Raw genomic sequence first — 15,317 nt, 5'->3', positions numbered from 1 at the left:
GACATGAATTTGAACATGAGATTTTTGGTCTGCAAGTTAAGGCTCTTTTTCACTGGGCTAGACAAACTTTTATGTTATTTTTCATTGACACATCACTATGATAATGCTTCCCCCACTAATACATGATATTGTAGGAGAAAGATTGTTATCAAACAGTAATGGCAATGTCTTCCAAGGTGCAATCCTCATCTTTTGAAAAGCATCTAATTCTTATATTACACCACTTTTTCTTTTTCTTTTTTCCTCCTGTGAAAGCTCTGTTTGTAAACATGAGGAAAGTAGACTCTTTTTCCATCAGCTTTTAATTCCATTGCATATAGTCTTTGATGAGATTTACATGTCAATTGTGTTCATAGTAAGTGTCTGTATGCTTGCTTGCTGATTGAGATGGATACTTAAATGTGGATAATAATAATGTGGGCATGGAAATGAACCTGGTCTGCCATTTCAAGATAGAGAAGATATTTAAGTGGGTTCTTGGTGAACATGAACATGGCCGGATATTCAATAAGGAATCCTACCTGCTCTACATACATACATATCTCCAATCAAATAGACATAAACAGGTACCACATAATTGTTGCATTTTTTATCTACTATTTATTGGACGAGTGATTGTGAGTTTAAATCTCATGAACGACAATTATTCGAGAAAAGAAAAACTATTTTTCATTATTTAATTTAATAAAACTTGTATGCTATGGCTAGTGGCAAAGAGAGGGGAGGGGATGAGATCAGTCTCTATGTGGATTTGGTTGGGCACCCAAGAAATATGGGGTAGCTCTGAGATTGTTTTTACAGCCTTTGGCATTGTATGCTCTAAAAGAAGTAAAAGAGAAAGGATGTGAAAGTAGAAGTACCCCACAGGCCACAGGCTATAGGCCATAGCCAGAACTAGAACCAGATGCCCACCTTCTCTGCTAGCTTCTCAGTCCCTTCTTTCATTATTATTTGATCTTCTTTTTCCTTTCTTTTCTTTATAGGGATGTGTAGAAGAAGCTCAATAAAGCTCATCTGAAATATGATTAACCAATAATCTTATCTTTTCTCTTTGGCAGAGAGAGCTTAGACCTAGAAAGTTTTGTTAATCACAGACACGGGGTTAATTTTTCCAAACCCTTTTATGCATTTTTCTTTATAATTTATGGATATATTAAAGGAAAATGAGAGACGGGGTGCAAGACTTGTTTGCCAACATGTAGTTGGAAAGTTGAAACTATGAAGTGTTTGTTTGGAAGTTGGAAGTGAACTCATTCACTCAAGTATTTTGTATGCATTATGTGCTAGTGTCCATTATGTGCTGTCAAAATCCTTGCAGTTTTTGGCTCTTTTTCAAGGTGCCTAGTTAGCAAATCTGGTTCAAGTCTCTCAGGTACTTCCATGTGTTTGACACAACCATTCATCCTCAGTTTGTCTGTCCCCTCTCTCTCTCTCTCTCTCTCTCTCTCTCTCTCTCTCTCTCTCTCTCTCTCTCTCACCAAACCAAAGAGAGAGAGAGAAAGAGAGATGATGAAAGAATCTGCTTTACACATTTCCCTATTTTCTAGAGAGGAAGGAAGGAGCTTTTGCAGCTGGATTGACTCTAAGGAAAATGGCATTGGGTGGGTGCAGATGAATGACCAAGACCAAATGGTACCCAAATGGGACACACACACTCACACCCTCACACACTCACTCACACACACCCACAAAAATATTGCTGCCCATGGAATTCATAGTCATCTCATCTCTCACCTTTTGCTTTTTCCACTTGACCCTTCTCTGTTATTGTTTTTCTGGGGCCCAGTTTTCAATACTTTAACAAAAGAGTCGCCGTATTGGCTGGCTGTATCACCATAACTCATGGAGCCACCAGCAGCCACATCCAATTCATTCATTATTACTTATGAGAATATAATGAAGAAGAAACATATGCTATAAATTTAATGTCATGCATGCCAATTTTGTATTGCATTAAATGGATTTTCTATGTCTCTTTTTATGACAATACAATATTATAAACTACTATAACGTAAAAGAAAGGGGATCGAACTTGAGTGTAAAGAATAAATATACTATCTTGGCCAACTGGTATAACCCAAATCTTCAAAAAAAAATTGTTTAATATCGCTTAATTATTATTATTATTATTTTCATAGCGTCTCTATTCCTTTCTTGAAGCATGTAGTGGTGTAGGGTAGAATAATAAAATAAAGTCAAAATGAGATAATGTAAATTAAGAAAATAAGTATGGGAATATTGAAGTATCAAATTGTCATGCCGCATATGATTATGTGATTTCACATGTACAAGCACGCATGAATCTAATTTGACAATTGCATTTCTTTCTTATTAAAGTTAGATTTATACAATAAATTTGGTTTGAAATTTTCAGTTTAGCCGAATTTCATATTTCCATCTTCCCGCTTACTTGCAAGACACCCCCTTAATTAGGTATTACTTGATGTTGATTAACTTAAGCCAGATGTAAAGTTGGCTTTTTTTGAGTTCCTAATACCAACTCATATTAATAAACTCCTTTAATTCTCGAGTGTCCTTAATTGACTTTGCACAAATATTATACAAAATGAGAGTTGTATATTAAAAATCAAAATAAAAGTCGAAAAGAAATCTAATTTTGTTATTTTCTTGGAAGCTTATGAGAAAGGGCAATCATTTTTTTTCGGTAAATACCATAAAGTGTTCCCACACTCGAAAGGTTGAGATTAATCATCACTTGGAATTCGGCTTGCCATTGGCCACAAAATGCTTCAAATGTGTTTTGAATCTCTGTCGTTGAGACACCAAGTAGTTCGCCAATTGGAGGAGAAAATTTGCCAAATGAATCTTTTTCCAATACCGCGTGAAACCCACTCAACAAATGATTACCAGTTAAAAACTAGTCGATTAATTTCCACGTGGATTTACTCAACATAAACGAAGTTTCCAATGCTCTCACAATATAAAATATATTCCATTTAATTACATGAAATGAACAAACCCATTTCTCATTAGTTAATGCAAACTATTAACTAATTGTAATTTTATCAAAGAACAAAAAAAGCCTAATAAAAATTAATAATAGAAATTAGAAAATACTCACAAAAACCAAAACTTAGCCCAATTTTCAATCACTAATCTCTCAAAATGGATGCAAATTCCTGCTAAGCCCATTCACGTTAGAGAAGAACCCCACAAAGTCCCGCCTGTACGGTAAAAACGACCGTCGTTTATCTCCTTCCTCCGCGGCTTTGCTCCTCACGACAAAACGCTCCTCATTCTGCGACACGCCGCCGCCGCCGCCGACTCTTTTCTTGGAGACGACGTCGTCCTTCTTGTTGTTCTTGTTGTCGGCTCTCTTGGTCGAGGACGGAGCCAAAAAGACGAAAGTCTCCTTGCCGTCGCTGCTGCTACGATAAAGAAGGTCCCGAAACTTCCAGCGCTTCGACGAGCCCGCGGAGCTGCTCTTGGTCTTCGGGGGGGCCCACACGCAGTAGGTACCAGGTGGCAGGTTCTCGAGGTCGTCGGCCTCGGAGGACGAGCACGATGCGGTTTCGCGCTCCTCTTCGATCATGAGCATTCTGAGCGGCAAACGACGTTGCTTCGGCGTCGTAGCTGCCTTGGAGTTGTTCTTATTAACGGCGTCGGCATCGCCGTTAACGTTTTTAGGAGATACGACGCCGTTGTGCTCTTTTAATAAGTCTTGGTCGAAGAGAGGGTAGACGGGCCTGATCTGGCCGTTGGAGAAAATCTCGTCAGCTGAGATAGGCGACGTGTGCGTGTCTCTGCCGACAAAAGCAAACTCAAATTCCTCTTCCTCCTCCTCCGCCTCCTCATGTACGCCGTCGTTTTGGGGTTGTCGGTGTTGTTGTTGTTTTACTAGTTCTTCTTCTTCTTCAAGATGATGAGTAGCGTACAAACTTTCCCAGTCGAGCTCATCGTGGTTGAGTTGATGATCTTGAGAGGTTAACTCGCTGACGACTCGAGCGGCGATCTGAGCGAGTCGGTCGGAGGAAGAATAGGTGTTGAAGCTGGGAGAGAGTGAGATTAATGGACCTGAAGCAGCCTGCATTATTATCAATTTGGTAGCTTCTTCAATTCAATTCTCTCTGTGCAGCTTTTTGATATTTTAATTCAGAGCAAACAGAGCAGAGAGAGAGAGAGAGAGAGAGAGAGAGAGAGAGGAGGGTTGGGTGGAAATGAGAATGACCCAAAGTGTGGGGCTTGACCCTTCACCTTGGATTTGGGTTTATATAAATGATTTTTTGTGACTCTGAGTGGTTGTGAAAAATGGCTTCAATTTTCCCGACGCTAAATTTTAAATTTAAAAAAAAAAACTAAAAGTCTTTGTTTTTTTTAAATTTTTTTTTTGGGGGTTTTTTGGTTTTTCGGTTTTGGTCACATATAAACTCTACTATACCCTGGAAATTGAATACGCGTTTTTGTGAAAATTAGGATAAGCTCCTGCTGCTCTGTGTGTGTGTGTGTGTGAGTTACTAAATATGAGAGGTTTGTTTGGGACAATCGCCCCCCTCCGCCTGCCACCTGTTCACTGTTCACGCTTATGTTCTGGCTTCTTTTTTTCTTTTTCTGTTTTTGAGATGAATAATTTTATTGGGGAAATTATATGCTATATTAAGTATATTATTAATGATGGGGTGGAAGAAATGGAAAGGTGGGCGGCTAGTTGCAGTTGGCTATCATATTTTAATTAATTATAATAATTACGTAAGGGAAATTAAAGGATTTTTATTTTTCGCAAGAAAAACGCATTCAGATGACAAGTGAGAGGAGGAGGGTGACCAGTACTCGTATGTGGGCTGTCATGTCGCGTGTGAAGCCCATGAGTTCACACGTGTACAAAGAAGCCGTTGGAAGAAGATCAAAAACAAAACAACAGGTTGCCGGGTTGTTAATCTTACATAAAATTATTATTATTATTATCATTAATCTTCACATAAACATAACTAGCCCCTTCACGCATGTGCCAATTGATTTTCTTTTTTCTTTTATTTTTAGAATTAAGAAAAAATAACATGGGTAGTTATGTTCCATAAAAATAGGACCTATTATCTGATTTTATTTTTAATTTTTTTAAATATGAAAAAATGTGAATTTACCATATTATTCTCATTTAATTAATAATTTCAATTCTTAATGTTTGAATTAACCAAGGGTATTTTCTGGTATTTTAAAAGTTTCACCATTCTCTGACTTTTGCTTTATATATATAGATAAAACTTCATCTTTGTGTGCGTAAAAAAAAAAAAAAAAGGATTAATTCATTTCAGATTGTGGTGTCTGCCTGCCTGAGCAAGAATACTTGAAGGTGACCCTCCTTGTTCTCATTCATTAAATAATTATATAATTAAATTAGTGATTTATCTAAACCACCAAGTTCTTTTGATGGGGACTAAACCCACCAACTTGATACTTGTAGATCAAGATATATATTTTGGAAATTCTCAGATGTTTAGCAGGAAACTATGCAAGTTGTGATGATGTGGATATGAAAACCTTGTTTTGTGACATATCATACGTTTTTTTAAAAATTTCCAACCTATTTGTGTGAACAAGACAACCTCTTTTTCATAGAAAAGTATTATCATTTGCCTATTAAACCCACCTACCCTTATTATTAATTATTAATAATAATCCTAATCATAAGGGTTGATGAAATGATTTGATGAGCTAAATCAAATGGATGTACTTTTTGAGGTTTTGTTTCATGTTACCTACCATTTGCTTAACACTCCAAGGCCCAATGGTGCTCCTCGCTTCTTGAATTGATCAACACATCATCAATAGGGTGTTAGTTGGATTGTCCGGAACTAATCCCCGTGGTACATGGATTGCCTGACTTTGAGAACAAAAAAATGATCAACACACCCACCAAAATATAATCTACCAATGATGTGGCCTAACATGGGTGGATGATTTTTGGGTTTCTCTCTCTCAAAAAATTTGTTTCAATTAATCATTCTATATTAATGCATAGGATGAAACACATATGGTATGAATAGCAATGGTTTAGGTGTGAATAGCACATTCTGCATGAAACAATGTCATGGGTCATGCAATCCATTCCTTGCTTGCTCATTATTTTGGCGTTTGAATTATATACAATTCTTTTTTTTGTGTGATGAGATTAAATTTTGCAAGTAATGTAAAAGCACGTTTGGGGAAATAAATAGTATTAAGATTAATAAATATAACACACTGCATTAATGAGATTAGCCTTTGAAAGCAAGTAAGGCATCTTTTTAGCTGCAATTATGAACAGCTAGCGTGAGCAAGCTTTGATATTGTTGGTATACCATGCGTTTTATTGAATTATAAGAACAAATGATCGAGTCTCATAATCATCAAAGGAGCATATGTACATAAAAATACACTAAATATTTCCAATCAAATCATTCCCCTCTAATAATAAACCTCCAAACAAGGCTTGCTCTCTAATTTTACAGTAAATCATGCGTATACATCTACATATAAACACAGTTAGCGTAATTCATCAACAACCGACAACTATCCACGTGTACGTAAAAGACGTTTACTGTAATTCCGTGTGAAATTTTGGATAAGTCAATGAAAAGACGATTGCATCTATTTATAATAGTGTCTATTTGTCTTATATTACAACAGTTTTTTTTTTAGCATTAAAACATCTAGAACTTTGCTTTTACGCTTACATGGGTGACTGATTGATGATCTTGGAGTGGTGTGGCAATGGAACAGCACGGCCCACAGTTATCACCTAAACCCGTTGTCGTTTTACAATTATCCTAAACACCGTGGACCGACCATCCATGGAAAAATGTGGCATCAAATATTTTTTTTAAAGAAAAGAAATAAGAATAAAGGAAAATTTCAATTTTCGCGAGGAAGACATCCTCTCGAAGGCTGTCACATAAATATCACTAGCTCCTTGTCACATTCTCATGCTTGTCAATTGGTTTTCTTTATTGTTTTATTGTTTTAATTTTATTTATTTATTTTTAAAATTAAGAAAAGATAAAATGGGTAGTTATGTTTCATAAAAATAGAATTTGTTATCTAATTTTGCTTTTAATTTTAATTTTTTAATATGAAAAATATAAATTGGTCATATTATCATCATTTAATTAATAATTTTAATTTTTAATATTTGTATTAGTCAATGGCATTTTCTGGTATTTTGAATGTTTCACTATTTTCTGTCTTTTGCACGATAAAATATATATATATATATTATCAATAATAAAAAATTTAGCTTTAGCAAATCTGATAATATTGGGCTGAGGCCTACGTTCAGTCAAGATTGGGCTTCTATAAGTTTATTGTTACATTGGCTATTATTTATAGGCCCAACTTCGTTTAATATTGGGCTCAAGAAAACAAATTGGATCAGTTTAAACCGGTTTGAATCCCGGCAGCGGAATTATGCTTTTTATTCTTCGCAATATTTTTATTCCAGTATAAAGATTTTCGTTTTATTTATTTATTTTAAATATCAAATAAATAAAGATTGTGGTTCAACAGTACAATTTAGGCCATGTAAAAACCATGACTTGAGGAACAATTCACCCTTGACTTGGGCACCAAGAATGGCTTGGAATCCTTGTAATAAATTGGGTAAAGGATCAATAATTGATATGAAAGTAGGCACATGCTCTTTCTTAGGTAAAAATTACTATGACTTTTTAAGTAGATCCCAAAACTAGTGAATTTCCAGAAAAATCCCTTAGGCATCACTTGTGGTTAGAATATGTCATTTTGTCCACCATATTAATCTCCCTACTGCAAGTTGACCATTTCATGCTGTGATCTTTATAATGCTTGCTGATCAAAGCCATTGTGGGTGGAGGCAGAAACTTCGGAAGTACACCAATTAGAGCTGGAAATGGCATCCAAGGTGAAGTTGGTTTCTTAATTGGTCAAAACCAAATGAAACTGGTAAATGCGGTTTGAATTGGCCGATGTAACCGGTTCAGCCGGATTGATGCCCACCCCGAACAAACATGAACACCAAGTATCTTTATACATACAAACCCAATCCCCTTTCAAACAATATCCATTTCAATGAAAAAAAACCTTGGCCTTGAGCAAAGCTGATAAGCAGGCATGAGGTCCAGCTTCAGTCTATATTGGGCTGATATAAGTAGGCCTTAGGTGCGGAATAATACTTTTGGCTGTCCACTTATTTACTTTGAAGGCCTTAGAAAGAATGTTATCATTCAACAACAGTAGAATTTATTCTTGAAGGAAAATAGCATCATTTTTGGAGTGTTCCATGGGTGACTTAGCAGAAGAGGGAACCTTTTACCATTGTCTTAGGCACCAAGAATGGCTTGGGATCCTTTTAGTAAAAGAAAGAAAGGATCAATAATTGATATGAAAGTAGGCATATGCTCTTTCTCTGGTTTCTCATGTCATTCAGAGCATCATATCTCCATCCATGACATGAGAGCATATTTGGTACTAGAAAACAAAAACAAAAACAAAAACCCCACGTAAGAAAGAAGAAAAGAAATAAGATAAGAGAATATGTCATCATCATCATCATTATCATCAAGAAGTCTCAACCGTTGATTGCGGACAGCACCAATTCAATTTCAACCAGAACAGTGTCAGTGTGACCAGGGTAACAGAAAGAAAAATAGAAAATTAGGTAAAATTTACTATTGACTTCTAGGTAGATCCCAAAACTATAGAAAAACCCCTCAGGCATCTCTACTGGACTGGAACCCCTCACTTGTGGTTAGAATATGTCAATTGGATCCTCCCCCCTACTGCAACTTGCAACTGTGCACTGTTTAACTCATCATCCCAACAAAGGAATATGTTGTTCATCTACACCGCCTGTGTTATTTTTGAATTCCATCCCATTTCTGCCTCCATTTTGAGCAACCCTTTGCAAACCTTTGATTTGCTGCACCAAAAAATAAAAAAATCTACAATCAGATTATTATACACAAATTATGTAATACATGGGAATTAGGAGAGCATGAAACCTTTGATTTATAAGATTATAAAATTATATCAAATTTTATGTTGGGACCACTTTATGCAAGAGAGTTGGAAAATAAATTTGATGTGAGTTCACTGAATTGGGAAGACTTGTATATAACTAAACATACTTTTAATGTTGACAGAACCTGCACCAAGAAAACTCCCAAATAAGGAATTCTCTGCCTTGGTAAGCAAGTAGCCAAGAAGGACCAGCTAGGCAGAATATTGAATTGAAAATAAAGGTAATGATTTCCTAAGAAATTAAATGCTTAACAAGAATATTAAACAATTTGAAAATAAGTTCTTATTCAATCCTCTGCCAAATAAAAAAGAAGAAAACAAATTTCATACCTTTGATCTGAAAGATTTGATGATTGAAGCCAGTAACTTGTCTCCTGCTATTTGTCTCACTCTTTGTATTAGTTCATGCCTTGAGATTTTGTTCTCCTGAAAGAAAGAAGGGTTCACAAAAATGAGGACAATAATAAATTTTTTATTACAAAAAGAGTACCAATCTACAAATGCAATGAAGTACTACTTACCCGGTGATCTTTGTAATGCTTGCTGATCAGAGCAATGGTAGGTGGAGGCAAAAACTTTGAAAGTACACCAATTAGAGCTGGAAATGGCATCCAAGGTGAAGTTGGTTTCTTAATTGATTCTTGAGTCTTTAAGAACCCTACATCATGAAACAAAAGTGTAGAACATGAACTATAGATTCCAAACACTGTAGAAACAAATCCAGACAGAATATATATATTTTTTTTTATAAAGTTGAGAAAGTTGCATACCTTTCAAGCAAGTAGGAGCTCTGAAGCTAATGACATATTCTGGCAAGATGTGAGTGTTCATGTAGGTGCTCCATACTATATACTTCTTCGGAGCAAAAGGATTGTCCACACCAGAATCAAACTCTTCGGAACTTGGATGATACTGTTCAGAACCAGGATGCACAACCTCTAGCCTCCCCAGTATAACACGGCAGAGCAAAAGATGTCGCAGACCGTCTTCATCAGCATTGGAGCCTTCCACACTAGAACACAAAACAAATTTGTCAACCAAATGTTGAAAATAAGTGACAAAATCAAACTTCTACACAATGAAAAACAGATGAGCAGTTGTTAAATTAAAGAATCAAGAGAAGTCTAAGTCGGCATGAGAATTCGTCAAACAATCATATAAATTAATTAATGGACTTATTCAATTCCAAGTTGAGTAGTCCAAGAAATTGGGACAGAGCAATCACTCACCATGTCATAGGAGAATCATCAGGAGCAAGGTAGACGCCACTGCCGTATAACCCATCTTTCTGAGGCTTCTCATGGTGACCAAAACCATGGCAGATGATCTTAGAAATCTCATCCTTAGAAGAAGGTGCATACCAAGCATATTTCACATTGGGATTGCCATCACATTTTTCCTCTACGGCTTTCAAGTAAATTTGAAACGAACGCAGCCTTGCTTGCCCCACAAGGCTAGAATAGGAGTTTCTATGAATGGCCACAACATTGGCGTGCGGTCCAAGCAAACCCAAACTTGAAACAAACCTCTTCTTGATGAGATCGTGGACTCTGTCCCCGTCGAAAAGTGCGACCAACCCATCATTGAACATCCGCGATTGCGCAGAACTGGAGCCCGAATCGACGACACTTTCGCAGTCCGAGATCAACGAGTCTGGATCTTGGACGGAGGTCTCTGAGGCCGTATCACTCGTACCCGAATCGGTAAGTTGATCGTTGAGTTCATCTTTGGATGAATTTTCAGAAGAAAACGCTGTAAAACCATGAGGGTTGCTCCCGTCGGTGAAAACAGAGGACAACCGACCTTGAACACCGCTACACGCCATTGCAATAAAACCCAGAAGAAAGTGGAAGGAAATCTAGTGTGGTTTACAATCTGAGACTAAATATGGACACGTATTAGAGTTTCGTGGAGGTTAAGCAAAAGAATAAAGAAACTCTGTTTTTTCTTAAACCAAAGAAAGAATCAGAGAAGAATTTGATTCAGACCCAGAAAGTGTTGGAGCAAACGAAATTGATCCAACAAAACAGAAATGAAATTGTATGTATACAAAGGATGGGACTTAAGAAGAGTCGGCAAATTCTGAGAACGCTAAAAAAGGCAAACTTACTAAAAATATAAACAGTACGTATACATTTCTGGACAGTTTTGAGAGAGAGAGAGAGAGAGAGAGAGAGATGTAATTGCAAAGGGGTGGTTTTATATGAAATTCAAATCACAAAAAAAGAAGTGAGCAGAGTGATTATGAGAAAACCAAAGAAAACCCAGAAATAAAGAAAATGGGATTTGAAGAGGGTGTGTAAGAAATCATAACGGAATTGTGAGATTCTGAAATTGTCTGTGTTATTGTAAGTGTGTGCGTTGGGGTTTTGTTTTAAATGAGAAAACCGTGTTTGCTTGGAGAAGGAGAGAAGAAGAAGAAGAAAATATAAATACAGTTCAGGAAAAACTAACGGAACCGCCTTGTTTTTGTTTTGTAAAAAAGGCGGTGCGGCGCTAATTGTTTTGATCACCCGTCGTTTTATTACCAAAAGGGAGGCCATAGGCGCTCTCTGGACTCTTTTTTCGCTATGGCGGTTTACCCAAACCCAAAACTATACCCGGTGGATTTTTGAACCGTATGGAATTACTACAGTACCCTTGTAAATATCTGTTCACTTTTTGGCCTTTTTGAAAATAAAATGAGAGAGGCAAGAACACATCATTGGCATGGGAAAGGGGTTGCTCAAAATTTATAAATACCTGCTCAGATTGGTCGGTAGGGAGATTGGATGGGGACGATATTGTGAATCAAACATTTAATTGAGGGGTCATGGATTTGTGGATTGGTTAGAGCTTGAATCTTGAGATATATATATTTTTCTCTTTGAAGTAATGAATGTTTTGTCACACGTCTGCGTGTTTGTGTCTAAATGTTATTGAGCAGTTTTTCACCACCCTAACTTGTCCTGGATTAAAGGTAACACGACATGGGTTCATAGATTTTTTATTTTTCTTTTGGTGCTAAGCTGTATTCATAGCTTTCCCGCTTTTCTTTTGCCATGTGGGATGGGCAAATTTGATACACTTTGGGTAGAAACACCTAACTTTTCTACGTGGCAGTCTATTATTGGTTGGAAATAACAAAACAGTACTATCCCTGTTATATATAAGTTTTTCTACTTATATTGATCTCAAGGGTCTTCAACGTGGCTGGCTATGTCTTTGCAGAGAAAATAAAATAAATAATTTAAGGCATGATTGTGAGACCAATAGAATGGAACTGCTGAACCTGTGGGCCGACCTCTCTCGGTTTCAGTGGGTCGGACAAAGATCCCAGCTGAAACAGTGATACAACAAGAGTGCAGCCACTAGCAGTCTGCACTTTTTTTTCTTCACAAATCTCCTTGGGTCAACGCATTTTGATCTTCGGGATTTCAAATAAAAAAGGTCAAATGTCTTCCTAATAATAATAGAAACTTGGGCTTATGCAGGTCGACCGAAGCTTGAGCATTCCTTCATATTCTGCCTTAGAGAGACAAATTGTATATGTTTTTATTTTTAATTTTTTTTGCTTTTCATGAAAGGTATAATAGGAAAACCGAGTAAAATTCACCATATTCCAATAACGGATAGGTACGATTAAACCCAAAATTAAAAACAAAAATGATAAATACAATTTAAAAGCGGCGCTCCCAAACATGCCCCAAGCACTTGGCTGCTTGTAAGACAAGAAGCAAAAGCCCAATAAGCAAATTAAGGTGTATAAACATTCTTGCACGTGGTCGTATACATTTTAATATAATTTCTTTGCAGTATGGCTTTCCCATGAAAACTTTACATTTTCGAAGAAAACTCTTCAAACCCAATACTATAAGGAAAACAGCCTGAGGTACTTTTAAATGGAAAGAACTTTACATTTTCGAAGAAAACTCTTCAAACCCAGTACTATAAGGAAAACAGCCTGAGGTACTTTTAAATGGAAAGAACGTAACACACTAAGGACCAATTAGAAAATGACAAGTAGCTAGATTATGGTTTTTTTTTTCTCCAATTGAGTTCTCTCAAGTGTTTTCGTATAAACTATATACTTGTCGGCTTTTTTGTTTTTCCTTCTAATTTGTCCCTACGTTTGAGGTTCGAGGTTCGATGTACAATGTTGACGCACAAAGGAAATTAAACCCACACCACCCAAACGATATACATTATTGCTTACATAATTACAATCTAATTGACCTGATGCAACTAGCTGCCATAAGCATTGGAGCACACTATACATGGACCAACTACACCTCGTATCCTCGGGAATATATACAGAAGAAAGGAACAGATCACAAAACTTGATAAAATTTAATGCCGCCTATACAAGATGATTCGAAGCTGTTGGGATATGACTAAGCTGATGGAGAAAAATCCATCACAACCATGCTCCCCATCCAGGAAACAGTTGACAAAGACGCTCAGGATCGATAGCATCTTGTATAAGTTGTTGAACCTGCAAATTTAGATTTGTCTTATGACAGATACCCAAAGCTAAAATGTATTTAAATCGCACCATTCTCAACTAAGTATTAAACCCAAAGAAGGTCTCTCCATTTGCAGGGCTAGTTCCACAATGTGCCTGAGGAAGCAAAGGTCCTCACAGGGCTAGTTCCACAATAGTTATAATTCTTGTTGAGATTGGCAAGGGTGTTTCCGTACAAGAGGCTGGAAGTTTTCCTGATCTAGTGCATACGGCCTTGATAATGAAGGCTGGAATTTTTCTGGTTAAAGGTATTTGAGAAGTAGATTATCATCTGCCACTAATAGATAAGTTCGATATGCTCTTTGTATTTTAACCACCGGATCTTTGGTTTCCCTTGTAAACAGTGAGGCAGATGAAAAACTTGGCATCTATATGAATCACTAGATGAGGAACACTAGGATTGCGCCAAAAGAGATGTCAAAACTGATTCCTCTGTCACACAATTTTTACATGAGAGGGAATCAATGTCCATTGTATGGTAATGCTCAACATTGGCACAGCTGTAATAATACCATGTTCATTGGTGCTAGTTGTTTGATGCAGTATGGGTACCCAACCTTATCAACCAAAAGGTAAAAGAAAGAATATACAAGGAGGCTATAAAGTCGATGTAACTGTGGCACTCGAGAATTACCTGTCCATGTATGCTTCGCATCTCTCCTTCTTCGTATCCATCTAGTTTTTGTTTTACACGCATCAACGCACGTGCAGCATCCTTATTACCTTCATATCCATCTTGCAAGCCTTCCAAGCTTAAATTCAAGTCGTCATCCGTTTCCTTACCAAGAAAAATAAATTTATTCAGTATAATCAATAATGCAAGCTGGGGTAGTTTGAACAGCTGCTAAGTGTGAACCAATTTAAGAATGTCAACTGAGATGGATGACTGAATCAAACGTTTGAAGGTGGCATATTCTATGAAGTAATTACTTTAAGTCAAAATGGCCAAAACATTATTATCATTGTTTTAGGTTCTGAGCTTTGATAGTAAGTGGAATTTGTCCACCTAAGCTCGCTATGTAAACATAATTTTGGTGAAAGAGACAAAACTTAGGAAACCTTGTTTTCCACTATGTTCAAATTTTTAAGTTGTCAATGCCGTTCTAATTTGTAAATAATTTTAACACATTATCTGATGTTGATAATTTTTTAAAGGCCCCAATTTATCCCATCCCCTTGCCATTTCTTGGCAGACAAGTCCTGGACTCAGATTGCATATGCATACACTGAATGTAAACACAGTTAAGTTTCCATTACCTTTTGACGCAGCAAAGCTTTCAGAGGCGATAAAGCCCACTTATAAAGTGGATCATGAATAAAAACCTGCATAGAAATCCCATCTGATATCAAGAGAAGCAAGAAGTTTCGATTTTTATTTATTTATTTGAGAAATCGACTAAAGTTACATACTTCAACGATGGTCAGTAGTGCTTCTTTATTTGTCCTCATAACAGAAAGAGTTTCTTCACAGCATCTTCTGAAAACCCCTTCCACTCCAGTGACACCCATTCCATCAATGATGTCCCTTGTAAGTCTGAATGGAACCTGTAAAAATTTGTTAAGATAAGAACATTGAACCATACTAAAGTCAGGAAGCTACACAAACAGGCTCAGAAGGGGAAACATAATCACAAAGTACAAACCCGTTCTGGTGTTTTAAGCATCAAGCCTTGTTCAAAGGCAACACCAAGATCTATATGAACAACTTCTGCAGTGGTTTGATCAATTAAGATATTCATAGCATGTCGATCTCCAAGGCCAACAATATAACCAACCTGAATATGGAGTGCAATTTCCAGAATTATCAACAAGTAGACAATCA

At 36.7% G+C, this 15,317-nt stretch overlaps 3 protein-coding genes across 3 annotated transcripts in view; all 3 read right to left on the bottom strand.

The window, feature by feature from the left end:
• Positions 1 to 2,922: 2,922 nt before the first annotated feature.
• On the bottom strand, positions 2,923 to 4,223 carry LOC110766836 (membrane-associated kinase regulator, putative (DUF1645)). The gene has a single exon (XM_021970233.2). It carries the CDS (start codon positions 4,049 to 4,051, stop codon positions 3,122 to 3,124), a length of 930 nt encoding a protein of 309 aa, XP_021825925.1. The 5' UTR covers positions 4,052 to 4,223; the 3' UTR covers positions 2,923 to 3,121.
• A 4,273-nt stretch (positions 4,224 to 8,496) lies between these two features.
• On the bottom strand, positions 8,497 to 11,529 carry LOC110766964 (putative inactive poly [ADP-ribose] polymerase SRO5). Its single transcript, XM_021970388.2, has 5 exons — positions 10,221 to 11,529; positions 9,762 to 10,003; positions 9,513 to 9,649; positions 9,322 to 9,417; positions 8,497 to 8,890 (listed from the first exon to the last, which is right to left on the bottom strand). The coding sequence occupies exons 1-5, from the start codon at positions 10,814 to 10,816 to the stop codon at positions 8,783 to 8,785; spliced, it is 1,179 nt and encodes a 392-aa protein (XP_021826080.1). The 5' UTR covers positions 10,817 to 11,529; the 3' UTR covers positions 8,497 to 8,782.
• Positions 11,530 to 13,129: 1,600 nt separating this feature from the next.
• The window catches only part of ATM (Serine/Threonine-kinase ATM-like protein), a 35,333-nt gene continuing 33,145 nt past the window's right edge, over positions 13,130 to 15,317 (bottom strand). Inside the window, exons 75-79 of the mRNA XM_021970265.2 lie at positions 15,139 to 15,270; positions 14,906 to 15,040; positions 14,753 to 14,818; positions 14,130 to 14,273; positions 13,130 to 13,465 (exon numbers count right to left, since the gene is read on the bottom strand). Of these exons, the coding sequence (XP_021825957.1) occupies positions 13,388 to 13,465; positions 14,130 to 14,273; positions 14,753 to 14,818; positions 14,906 to 15,040; positions 15,139 to 15,270 (555 nt within the window). The 3' untranslated portion in view covers positions 13,130 to 13,387. The remainder of the gene's footprint in view (positions 13,466 to 14,129; positions 14,274 to 14,752; positions 14,819 to 14,905; positions 15,041 to 15,138; positions 15,271 to 15,317) is intronic.

This window comes from Prunus avium, chromosome 5, assembly GCF_965620075.1.
Source record: "Prunus avium chromosome 5, drPruAviu1.hap1.1, whole genome shotgun sequence".
NCBI lineage: Eukaryota > Viridiplantae > Streptophyta > Magnoliopsida > Rosales > Rosaceae > Prunus > Prunus avium.
The sequence above is the reverse complement of the archived record's forward strand: the minus strand, read 5'-3'. Positions and strand labels throughout refer to the sequence as shown.